At 42.5% G+C, this 13,050-nt stretch overlaps 1 protein-coding gene across 1 annotated transcript in view; it reads left to right on the forward strand.

Moving 5' to 3' along the window:
• Window positions 1-984, forward strand: part of LOC144244680 (uncharacterized) — an 84,203-nt gene extending 83,219 nt beyond the window's left edge. Inside the window, exon 26 of the mRNA XM_077780041.1 lies at window positions 920-984. Coding sequence (XP_077636167.1) covers window positions 920-984 — 65 coding nt within the window. The remainder of the gene's footprint in view (window positions 1-919) is intronic.
• The last annotated feature ends 12,066 nt before the right edge of the window (window positions 985-13,050 follow it).

Consider the following 13,050-nt stretch of genomic DNA (forward strand, 5'->3'; position numbering starts at 1 on the left):
CCCAACTTTACTGAAGTATAATTGGCAAATAAAATTGTAAGCTATTTAAAGTGTACAATGTGATGATTTGATATACACACACTCTCTGAAAAGATTCCTCCCATCTAGTTAATTAATATGAAGCTCTTAATACTTGGAAAGACAAAACTAAAATATTTTTTCATAAATGACAGTGAGAAGAAGGGCAAGGAGCAAAACCTCATAATATAGTGTCTCCAAACTAATTAATTCCACATTTAATAGGCTAAACCACAAGTAAAGCAAGTCAAGAGGAGCAAGCCTGGGTTTTTACCCAGTATCTGCCACTTGGTTACTGGAAGCTGGACATTTCATTCTGTGGTCCTCTGTCCATCTATTAAATGGCGATGATAATACCAGTTTCCTGGAGATGTCCTGTGGATTAAAATCTATGTCAAGTTTCTACAAGAACGTACATGTCCCTACTGCACATTAGTTTTCTTTCATTCCCTTTCTGGCCTATGTGAGCTAACATGGCAAGGTCAGAACCAAGCATTTATTATCAAGAATTCTTGCAGACAGTCCTCTCTTAGCTAACAGTAGCCTGATGGTCCTGAAGTAAGAATGATTGAGGCTTTAGTTTTATTTGCCAAGTGCTAATCCATAAACCCTAACTAAACACTAAGTTCTAAGATAAATGCACAAGGTAAATTAAAGACTCTGAAATGCTTAGTAAGCTGAGTAAGCAAAAGTAGGGAAACTAATCCTTGTTATTTTAATAATTTGACTCCCAGCCAAATTATGTCATTAGTTATGTAAATATTACAATATATTGTAACAGAGTAGCCAAGGATTTTAAAGGATGAGAAGAGCCACCGAAATGAGGTAACAATATGCCTGTTTTAACCTAGTGGTCTTCAAACAAGTGTAATATACTCTGAATCTATTCCTCTCTGACCAGTGTATAAAGGAAATAAGTTTGTGGGAGATCCTGACTTGTTTGCTGCTGGATTTGCAGTGCGCTAACAAGCACTGAAGGAGTTTGTAAACTTTCAGATAGGCAAGGGTAAGCGTGGTGCTCCTGGAGGAAGATCGGAGCCTGTGTCTGAGGAGAGGCAGCATGAAGAAGGGATGGTTTGGTGCTGACTCAGCAGAAACCACAGCATCGTCACAGGCCAATGAGATTGCAAAACTACTGGCAAGTCTTCCATGTAAGAATCAGGAGAATAGAGAAGTTCCAAAGCACACTTAGAGCCTTTCCTTTTACTAATTCAGGGACTGTTACAAAAGGGGCTTACTCAGAAAATAAGCTAAGACACTCTTAGGGGAGCTGTAGATTTGGGGAGGGTGTGGGGAGCAGGCTTTAGATGAGGGACAGGAGAAAGGATGGGACAGGAAGAATGCCATCCCTGCCCTTGAGACAGGGGGACAAGTGTCACACGGAGATGAGACAGAAGCAAGATGGAGCTAGAGCCATCTTTCCAAAGGAAGACACTGCATGGGAACTCCTACAACAGCTGGGAAGGCAGAACCTGCTGGGAAGGTGATGTGGGGGCACTTGCCCTCACCCTCAAGTCAATGGAGAACACGAGGAGGGATGGTCCTGGCAAGACAAGAAAAGGACACTGGCCAAGGTGACAGGCACACGGCCAGTCCAGAGAATGGCGTCCCTACGAGTGTGACACCGAGGAACAGTGGGAAATGAGGCCAAATTGTTGAAGACCTAGAATTCAGGCTGAAGGAAAATGGTTTCTTACTATTTATATGCTTATGAACCAGAAACCATCGAAACATGTGGGGCCCAGGCTTTCCAAGGTGTGCAATTAGAGGCATGCACTCTGTCATGTTGCCAGCAAAAACATTTGTGCTCCAGGGAGAATGTGCAAAGTTTTGCATACTCTGCTGAAAATAGATAAAGAGCAAACTGGACTAAAAAAGAAAATCCCACTCTGTGATAATCATCTTTTTAAAAAGCCTAGGTTGCTCAGTTCCTGGCTTGCTTCCCAGAAGAGGCAAGGAGAGCTAAGGTGAAAAGAGATGGGTCTGTTCACATCCTCACCTACCTCCTCTCGGCTATTGCCAAGCTCTTTGGAGTTAGATGACTTTTGTGGGCTCATATGCTTTAAAATAACTTTTAAGGGGACCCTCCAGATCTCGGCTTTGGCCCTGCCACTTGATTGAGGAAGCAGCTCTTAGACACTGTGCATGAGCTCTGTGGACCTTGCCCAATCCTCTCCTTGCCTGAAAGCCAGCAACTCCCCTTGTAGTCAGCAGAGGATGTAATCAGCCTGTGGGAGTTTACACTGTGATTTCCTTGTAAAGGTTTAGGAGGCCGATTAAAGACCAAACCCTATCCCCTAGACTTAGAGTTTCGGGAACTCTAGAGACAAGTTAAGAACAAAGTGTACTGGCTCAGAGTATTCACATGGAGACAGGGCCACTATGATTCCGTTCTCTCTCTCTCTCTCCCTCTCTCTCTCTCTCTCTCTCTCTCTCTCTCTCCCTCTCCCTCTCTCCCTGATTTCCCAAATGGGACCCTCCTCGGGAAAGTCTCATTTGTTTCCTGATGTTTCCTGGCTCAGGGTCTCCTCCCGACTCCACCACCACAACTACATGGTCACCATCTGCCCCATCCTCCCAGACAGGCTGTCTGCCCTGCACCGCCAGCCACCTCCCCTCCCACCAAGCAGCAGCTTGATGCCATGAGGAAAGGGAAGGTTAATGAGGATGGTAAAATCAGTTAACAACAAAGAAAGGGTAGTCCCCACGTCTATATCTGTGTTTTAATGATAATACTACCTATCAGCATAGAACACTTTTGCTGGGAAGTGATCATGTAAACATGCACACACATCACATATATAAACAAGAATGGAAATAATGAAAAGAGAACAATTACCTGTAAGCCAACCATTATGACAAGTGAGATATTTTTATTTATCTTTACTGCCTTCTAGCCCTTGTCCAAACACACTTTACCTTTAACAGAGCTTTAATCACAGGGCATATGCAACTTTATATTCCTTTCTCATTGTCATTGCAGAGGATTATAAACCATTTACCCCGGTTGCTACTTCACCTGACAGCATGTAATACTTGCAGAACGTCCTACTAGGCCTTGAACAAATAAGGCTCACTGACTACCGCTAACTAGGGCTTCCCTCCACCACTAAAATTCTTGTGCAGTTCACTCTAACATGACTCCTCTTTGAGGAGTTTCTTTTCAGTCCAATATGACCATCAGGTTTATAGAGGAGTCATAAAAACTTTAGTTATTGGGTCCAATTTTGCAGGGGCTAGAAAAGTACCTAAAAACCCTTTTTTCTCTTCTATGTAAAGTATCAAATGGATATGAAATCTGGACTGCTCCTCTTTTTCTAAAGCCAAAAGCATGTATTGCAAGTATTGGCAACTATACTCAGTCCTGGTTCTGCCCTGGTCAGGCTCTCATGGACAGCTTCCCCATTCCCTCTATTCCTCTTTCATCTAGAAATGTGGGAAGAAATCCAATGCCAGCCCAGATAGGGTAGAAGGCTGCTCAATCTGGACAAGCTATTGAGAGAGTAACTCTGAAAATGCCTCATGAATATCCCATTTGTCTTCTGCCTTGGGCTACATATCAAACATGAAGATCAGTTTCCATAGTCTTCTTCCCATAACAGTGACGTCCTCTCAAGTAGAAAGTTATCACCATCCTCACTGGGAGTTGATGAACATTTCAGATCAGCTGACATCCTGATAGCCCTGGAAGCGTAGGCCCACCCACTACCCCACCACTGCTCCCTAAGGACTCATTGTTTTCTTGCTGTGCTCTCCCATTCTGACTAGCTCCTCTCCTGGGCCAATAATAGAGATGCTATTAAGTCATCTATCCCCAGGCCTGTTTCCTCAACCCAGCACTGAGTGCTGCAAAAGGCCCCTAACTTAGATTGCCACTCAAAACACATAAAAGGCTATTTATATCCATTTTTGCATTAAGGATCCAAGAAATAAGTCAGTTTAGGATCTCTCACACCTCCTAAAATGATGATAATGTCCTAGAAGAAGGTGTGTGTGTGTGTGTGCGCGCGTGTAAGTGTGTGCACGCACAAGAGCACGTGCACGTGCACATATAGGCATGCATATTATTTGCTTGCCTTACATGGTCTAGAGTCTTCTTTAATCCATGAGCCAGCGACAGGATGAGCCAGTGACAGAGAGGCTGATTTGCATGGCATATTCATGGGAATGAATGCTGGTTTGTAATCTACAATAACTTCAAGCCCCTAACAGATCTACTGAGACCTATATCTTCCCATTCCTTGTAATTCTTTTATTCAGTCTAGAGGCTGTAGCCTTGTAAAATTTAAAACTTTCATTCACCATCATGTTCTTATTCTGAAAAGCAAAGCAAATTCTTATCTTATTGAGGGAGGAAGGAAGGAAGGAAAGATAAATCAGAACTTGGGCTCTACAATGTAAGACTTTGCTGGTTCTGCAAAAACTATAATTAGCATGTTCACAAACAAAGAGGTAAAAAGTTAGCTTTGGAGGTGATGATGGCTCATTAGGTTAGCCACAGTATCCTGTATGTCACACTATCTGACGAAAATGTCATCCATCTTCCAGGGTCTGAGCTTCTAGAACTGCAGAAAATGATTGACAGCCTCCAGAGCCCCCAGGACCCTGCACACGTGTCCCAGGTGCTCCTCCTCCGAAGGGAGGTTATGTTTTTGCAGTTTGATGCTGCAGTGCGGCACCTCATCCGGTAAGGGCTGGTGCGCCGGATCCTGTCCAGTTAATTGTGTAGGGCAGGTGCTTCTGAGTGACCACTGACGGAGGCCACTCTTGGCAAGATTGAATACCAAGCTTAAAATAGTCAGGGGCACAACCTAAGCCAGAACACTGTGGCTACCAAAGGTATTCTGCTGCAAAGGCTGTTCAAGTAGCCTGTGTTTTTGTCCGATTATAATATTCTCAATTTTATTAACTGTGACTTAAATACAGTTAGTTTGCATAACAATGGCTTTCAATGTTCAGGTTGTTTAATTGGGAATAATATTTTTCATACCTCTGAAGATGATTCTAAGAGTTTTATTTTTTTCAGCCCTTAATTACCTTTCAAAAGAACAGAATTTTCACAGTACTTGTGAAGGCTGTGGAATTGGCTGAGTTAAATTTATAAATTCAAATAAATATTTGCATACCAAAAAGAATGTCTATTTGGTTAATTAATCATGACTGATGAGAAAATTAGCTTAGATTGAGAGTCACACTGTTTCTAGGATAAATAATAAGTTTTGTATGGGAAGGGAAGAGGTCAGACCTAAGGGTCTCTGCTCATTCTTAAATTGTCAAAATCAATTAACTTTGATTAATTCCCAGTATAAGTATTTAGCCTAGGAGGGAGACCTCAGGAAGCCATGCTTTTACCTGTGAATTATTAATTACATTTCACTGTTAGCATGGGTATCCATAGAGGATGGAAATGTAGCGATGGAACAGAATTGTATTTTCTCTTTCTACTCTGCATTTTCTATACTCCGAGCATCAAGGATCTCTGGATTCAGATTAATTCAGCAGAACAAAACAATTGGACTCATTCATTTCTTTTTTATTGACGAACAGCTTTCTGAGCTGTAGCTTAGTCGAGCGGGTAGAATATAAAGGCTCAAAGTTTTTCAGGATGGACATTCATTAGTCCTCTGACTCTGAAACCTCAAGTGAGATTTGGAAGGAGTTTATGTAGGATGAAGACAGAACTATACCCCCCCCCACCCCCCCCCACCCCTGTTTGGAGTCCAGCTGTGCAGGGCTCAGCTTGCTACTGTCCTCCCAGAGGAACCACTCTGCTTCCCCTAGGAATTCCTTTGAGGGCCTTCCTTTGTCCTGACACACTCAGTCCTCGGGAATAGAGGGCACTGTGTTCTATGTCTGGTTTCGGTACATTCAGTATATTTTTCAAAAGACTTTGGAGGGAACCACTCAGGACGGTATGTCTCCACGAGGCCTTTGTTCATCACATTTCCTTCCGCCTTTATCTTCAGAACTCTTCTGGGCTGGTGTGTGTTTGGAATCACACGTTTAGTTAAGTGGCAGACTAGAAGAAGAACCTAGGTGCATTTGACTCCTAAGTCTTTAGAACTAGGATGGATGCCAGACAGCAGTGTGGGTAGAAAAATAGCCTGGAGAGAAGGTAGGGAACAGGAGGAAAAGAGAAGCTAACAGATAAATGTCATCTCACTTGATGATTTCACTGCTAAGCCTGCAAACAAGGAAAAGTCCTTAGATAATCAAGAGACAGGAAGCATAGGGAAGTTCCCTCGCCCTTCCCCAGAGTTCACCAACTCTGAGCAAATATGACTGTTTACCCAAGGGAATTTTTGCTTACAGAAACTCAAGACTTCTCCAGAATTTGAAAAGAAAGAACTGAACTTTTACCTGGAATGAGAGCAGCACGCTTCTATAGACTGGGGGAAAATGAGTAAGGATGTAGCTCAATGACATCGAGATAGTGGCCCATTAATCGCCTAATATCTGGCTCCTAATTCTATGCGGCATAATCAGCTCTAATTGCAGGACAGATGCTGTTTCTAAGCACAGAAGTTTCACTCTGCCCCTGTCACCCTGCCCTCTGATGTGGGAAACAAAGGCAGAAGGAAATGGCAGATAAAATTAAATTTCCTTATAACTTGCAGTCCGTTGACAAATACTTGAGGCAGGCAGAGTATAACATATTTCCAGGGACTCCCGATTGTCTTAATGTTAATGGTTTGCTAGAGGGAAAAACAACCTTAGTTTGACAACAGCTAGGCCTCCAGGATCCCGTGAGTCTTCTTTAGCATATGAAAATCTCTTTGGAAACTTCCCCTGGACTTGTATAATCAGTGTCTCCTCCCAATCCCTGGGCAGCTCTTCCTGCCCACAGGTCTTGTCCCCTTGCTTTAATAAAACCACCTTTTTGCACAAAGTCGTCTCAAGAATTCTTTCTTGGCTGTTGGCTCTGGACCCCATCACCACTCCAAACCACGTCATGTTCTACCAAGCTCCTGGTAGAAATTGGTATTGTTCTTCAATACCATTGGAACCACATTGCCCAGGTTATGTCCACCGACCTGCAGGAGTTATTTATTAGCCAGTGCAAGAAAGATGTGAGAAATGAGCTTATCTTTAATTTCAGGTGAGGTAATCATTCGTATTGAAAGTAATTGCTTGGGTGGTAAAGTGGTTCTAATCAATCCCAACTATTTAGGTCAGGGGTGGTCAAACTTCTGTCATAAGCCTGATTTTTTTATGGCCTGTGGGCTCAGGATGGCTTTTACATTTTTAAATGTTGGGGGAAAATTTTTGAGAAAAGAGTAGTATTTTGTGACTCACGAAAATTATATGGAATTCAAATTTCAGTGTCCATAAATGAAGGTTTTGAAACACAGTCATGCCTATCCATTTATAAATTATCTTAGACTGCTTTCACACAAAGCTGAGTAGTTGCGCAAGAGACCATATGATCCACAAAGCTGAAAATATTTACTATCTGACCTTTTAAGGAAAATTTTGCCACACCCTGATTTAAAGGATTGAATTGCTTTGTAATTCAGTTCTGGAGGGAGCCAAAACAAAACAAAACGAAACAAAACAAGAAGTCCCTTAAAGGAACTTCTAGAACAGAATAAAACATGTGGCTTGAGAAGTGCCGCTAATAGGAATATATTTCTAATGTTCAGAGTGGTTAGGGCAAAAAGAAGAAACCTGAGGAAATACCCTGAAGGTCCAAGTAATTTTCTCAGCAGGTCTGAATTGAGAGTACAAAAAGGCATCTCTAGATAGGAAAACAACACCACTTCTCAAGTCCTTACATTTTTGTTGTTTTTCCCTTCATTTTTAAATTTATTTTTATGCTCTTCTAGTTTAAGTGTCTCTAAACATGGAGATATTACAGTGTGCTTCAGGGCTCCCTGCGGATTTCTGAGAACTATGGAGAAGGCCTCCTGTGAGCTGGGCTTGGCTTATGACCATGGTCTTGGTCTCGGCGTCTGAGGAGTAAAGAGCCACCACTTTTGCCTGGCCTCCTCAGGGCTACTTTGTAGGTGTTTTTGTTGTTGTTTTGGTTTTTAGTTGTTGTTTGTTTGTTTGTTTGTTTTTATCCTTGCATCCAGAAAAAACTCTTGCATGTACCTTGTGAATTCCCTGCTCCCTGTGATTAGAACCAGCTTGTCTGGGCTCATGCTATGAGTAGCTCTCTCACACACAAGATGGGTGGTGTCTTAGGAAACCCTTCACTGCTTATTGACGACAAGGCAGCTGGAGTATGGCAGAACAGTTTGGAGACTTCGGTGTGTCTATTCTGGTATTTTTGTGGGCTACTGAGGAAACCTGACTTTATTTGGAGCTGACGGTTGGCAGGTGTACCACTGACCCAAGCAACAAGCCTGCCTTTTATTCCTGTGGGATTCCCTGTTTCCTGAGTGCTACTGGGCAAGCTGTGCTGGTCAGACCCTCCTACCAGAAGACACAGGCCAGGGTTTACCAAATGAGGATATGAGTGAGTTGTGATGGGAACCCATGACCTGTTGTCAATATTTCAAAAGGCATGATGAAAAAGACACATTTGCCCAAAAGCTTTGTAGGTAAACAAAATGTTAAGCGTGTTTCTTTTCTTTTCTTTTTTTTTTTTTTTTAAACTGGAATCCTAAGAACCAAGATAAAGGGGAGAGGAAACTTGCTTTGGTTGAGTTCCCACCATGTGCCAACTCAGTGGGTAGAAACCATTTCCCTCATTTTTAACAGATGAGGAAATAAAGATTCAGAGAAGTTGCATAACTTGCCCAGGGTCACGCAGCTTGTTGTAGCAGAACTTGCATCCATGCAGTTTGTCAGACTCCAGACCCCTATTCCTTCCTTTATCTCAGGTTTCTTCATCTCTTCCTGCAGCTTGAAGCTTGGGCTGGAGGCTGATGTGGTATCAAGTTAGACAGGAAAATATTTAATGAACATTTGATAGAAAAAAACTTTCAAAATATGGAGTCTCTGGAGAGGGAGGAAATAAAAGAGGATTGAGTACTAAAATATTAGGTATTATGTTGAGACCCTTTTTTTCACATAGCATTAGAAACAGTTCTATTGATAGAGGGGATATGGGCCTACAAAGGATGGTGATCTAAATTAAGGAATGAGGGGGGCGCCTGGGTGGCTTAGTCGGTTAAGCGTCGACTTGCGCTTAGGTCATGATCTCACGGTTCATGGGTTCGAGCCCTTTGTCGGGCTCTGTGCTGACAGCTCAGAGCCTGGAGCCTATTTCAGAGTCTGTGTCTCCCTCTCTCTCTGGCCCTCCCCTGCTCATGCTGTCTCTCTCTCTCTCTCTCCTAGAAATAAATAAAAAAAAAAATTAAAATTAATTAATTAATTAATTAAGCAATGAGGAAAGTAGGGAAAAGAATAACCAATGATTTTTTCAATGGTGGTGTCTATAATTTGACTCTGGCTCTCTAGAAAGTATATCACATTCTATAATTTTGTAGCTTAGACTAGCAGCCACATTTACATCTGAACTGTATTGTATTTTTGAATAGTCTCCAAGCATCCATAAGTTAATAGACTTGGTATGTGCACAGAGCTGCGTCTGGGGCTCTAGAACCCTGCCAGATATAGTGTTAGTTTGTGGCACTTGGTAGTTACAAAGTTCTGCACAAACTTGTCAGGATAAGAGAGCATGTTGGTGTTCTGTGTTCTTTTATGTGATGACCAGTCAGGTATAGCCGCAAGAAGAGAACAGAAGAGACTCAGGAAGACAAAGCTTCTTATATTCACAGGTCCTAGAAACAGCATGTATGCAACGCCACACGGAGCTACGTGGGAAAGCTTCTGTGTGGGTCAGGAGCAAGGAGAGTGCTGAGGCCATAGTCTGAAAGACAAGGCAGGGCTGGGATGAATAATTCCATTGGGCTTTGGGCTGTAGAGGTGGTCTCTGGTTGTCTGTTAACTAGCCCTGGGATGAACAAAGCAGAGGAATATTACCTCCTCAGGTGCAAGGGTCAGGTAGAGGAAGTATGGCTCCGGACTGGTTGGTTTGCATATCAAAGCCATGCTCCCAGCTGAGTGCTTTGCTATCTCTAAGAGCTGACTAGCCCAAGGAGGAGCAGTCTCATCCTTAGCCAGAAAGATGTCAAGATATCCATAATAAACAGAAAATAAATTTTAAAGTAGAAGCACTGCAGTCAAGGATTGAACAAAGCTGGACCCAGAGGCTGAGAGAAAGAGAAATCCTTCTATGGACTGGTGGGAGACAAGAGCAGGAATGATAGAAAAGGAGCCAACCAGGAAGAGGTTGTACAAGATACTAGACTTCTGTGCTCTTGATTTGGGCTGAAAATAAATGTTTCTGTGGGAGTATTCTGCTGCTTGGTACCACTGTTTTAAGTAGATCTCTATAATCTATATGGGCCAGAAGAGAGATGTGGGTGTAGAAAGTACCATGGTCATTTAGAGGAAGGTCAGAAGAGCTGTAAATGAGCTCCGCCTCACTGGGGGCTCCTACTAGGTTGGAAGGTCAAACACATTTTTGTATTTGGGACAGTTCCTGTACTTTGCCTTGTGCATAGCTGGGCCTGGATACATCACTGTCACATGGGTAGTGAGTGAATAACGGGTTCCTGGCAGGGCCCATTGAAAATCATGAGAAAACATGTGAAAGACAAGAGCAGCAGGAGAAAATGTCCTCATTGAACAACTCCAGGCTCCATCCTTGAGCTATCAGGATAAATCAATGATTTTATCTAGTCTCTCAGTATAAAACATGTATTCAACTATCTTTTGCTAATTCTCATTAAAATGTGAAAATTTGATTTTTGCACTAGTACAATGGTTTGATGCAAAAAAAGTATGGAGCTCCCTTTATCTGCCTTTGAACTCAAGTTCATACACCCCTTCTGCTAATGGCAAAAAAGATGAAACTTCCTAATTCCACCTCACCCAGCCACATGTAGAGCTTAAAAGTGGTCGGTTGGAGATTTAAAATTAATTAATTTGAGATTAATTAATCCCCATTTCTTTTTGTTTTAATTGCCTCCTATTCACCCTCTTGGTAAGGGAGGGATTCTGCCCTAGTGTTAGAGGGACACTAAACACTGGGCAGAGGGGGTCAACAGCAGTTTACCCAGTCAGCTACATCCCAGAGGAAGGGGACACTGCCTGCCATGTAGGGCCAGAGAGGAACTGCACCTGGGAACAGAGTGAACAACCAGGGAGTGTGGGAGACAGGCTTTGTGGTATCAGGAGAGTGTGATGCCCCCTCATTTGTGCAGGAAGATGTGCTTGGTTCGTTTGAATACTTTTGTGGTCTGGCAGGGGACAGAAACCACTACTCTGAGATAAGCAGGGATTGTACTTAGTCCCTTCAATAAGGAAGGTTCTTTGGCTAAGGGACCTTATCTGTGGGAGCTGAGTGGAGTGGGGACCTTTTGGTGAGGCCATACCAGGCCCTCCCGATTTTACCAGATGTCAAGGCAGCACGTGATTTTAGACCAAAGTTTTAGGTCTTACACTACACTTTTCCTTCATTCCTCTCAGAGATGATGTAAGCTCCTGGGGTGCTTATAAGTCATCCTAGCAGTTGAGGAAGAACAGCTACCTCCACCTACCCATTGTGGGTTATCTTGTCTAACTCCAGATCTTTTCTGATTGGCCTGATGCTCAGCATCCCATGTAGATACACCCTCCTGTGGGGGCTCGGGCACCCCTCTGGTCTTTCCCCAACACTTTGATTTGTCTGCTAGTTTCTGGGAGGCTATGTCATGTCCCTCAGTGCTAGTATATCCCTCAGTCATTGCTAATCTCCTTTTTGATATCTGCTTTATGCAAGAGTTGGGCCAAGCCCATGGAAGATCCCAGCAAATGGTCCCTTTTGTTTTAGGATAGCCTTTCCTCAGTTTACCCTGTGTCAGCATCTTTTCTCCAGTATCCACTAGATCTAAGTTCTAAAAACAGTCTTTCCTTGCTTACTAAATTCTTATTTCCGTTTGGACAAAAAAAAGTCATTGTAATTTATCATGCATACTTCCTTCTTTACAACTTATGGTATAAATTTCATGCACTAGTCTTCAGGATTTTTGGTTCTTGATATGCAAAGCCAAGTTTTGTTCAAAACAAAACAGAAATCTTCCTCTCTCAAACCCCAAGATTTTATTATTTAATTTAAAATATGGTTTTGCAGAGGTGCCTGGGTGGCTCAGTCGGTTAAGTGACTGACTTGGGCTCAGGTCATGATCTCGTGATTTGTGAGTTCAAGCTCCATGTCAGGGTCTGTGCTGACAGCTCAGACCCTAAAGCCTGCTTCAGATTCTGTGTCTCCCTCTCTCTCTATCCCTTCCCCACCCACACTCTGTTTCTCCCTAAAAAATAAGTAAACATTAAAAAATATTTTTAAAATTTGGTTTTGCATATCAAAAATTGCCTCTGCTATTGTCTTAAAGTAATTCAATAAACGATCCATCTTTGTTCTAGAGTTACAGCTGAATTATCCAATGCAGTAGTCATGTGTGGCTATTTAATTTAAAATGAAACTGATATTGATTTAGATGAAGTAAAATTTAAAATTCAGTTCCTCAGTCATAGTAGTGACATTTCAAGTGCTCAACAGTCACATGTGGCTAGTGGTTCCCATATTAGACAATCAAGCTTAGAACATTTCCATATTGGGGGCACTCGGGTAGCTCAGTTGGTTAAGCATGCAACTCTTGGTTTCAGCTCAGGTCATGATCTCACCATTTGTGAGACTGAGCCCAGAATCAGGCTGTATGCTGACAGCATGGAATCTGGAATCTGCTTGGGATCCTCTCTCTCCCTCTCTCTCTTTGCCCCTCCCCTGCTCACACTCATGCTTTCTCTCTCTCTTTCTCTCTCAAAATAAGTAAATCAAGTTAAGAAAGAACATTTCCACATTGCAAAAAGTTCTATTGGACAGTACTAGTCTAGAATATATCTACCTTTCCCTTTGAGGGTTGTGAATCATGAGAGCGAAGGGCAGTATGTAAAGAAAGAGGGGGTGAAGGATGAGGTAACTGAGGAAGAAACTTGTTTTTGTCTCAAAATGTTATCTCTCTATAGTAACTTCAAAGA

The sequence above is a fragment of the Crocuta crocuta genome, unplaced genomic scaffold (assembly GCF_008692635.1).
Source record: "Crocuta crocuta isolate KB4526 unplaced genomic scaffold, BGI_CrCroc_1.0 scaffold147, whole genome shotgun sequence".
NCBI lineage: Eukaryota > Metazoa > Chordata > Mammalia > Carnivora > Hyaenidae > Crocuta > Crocuta crocuta.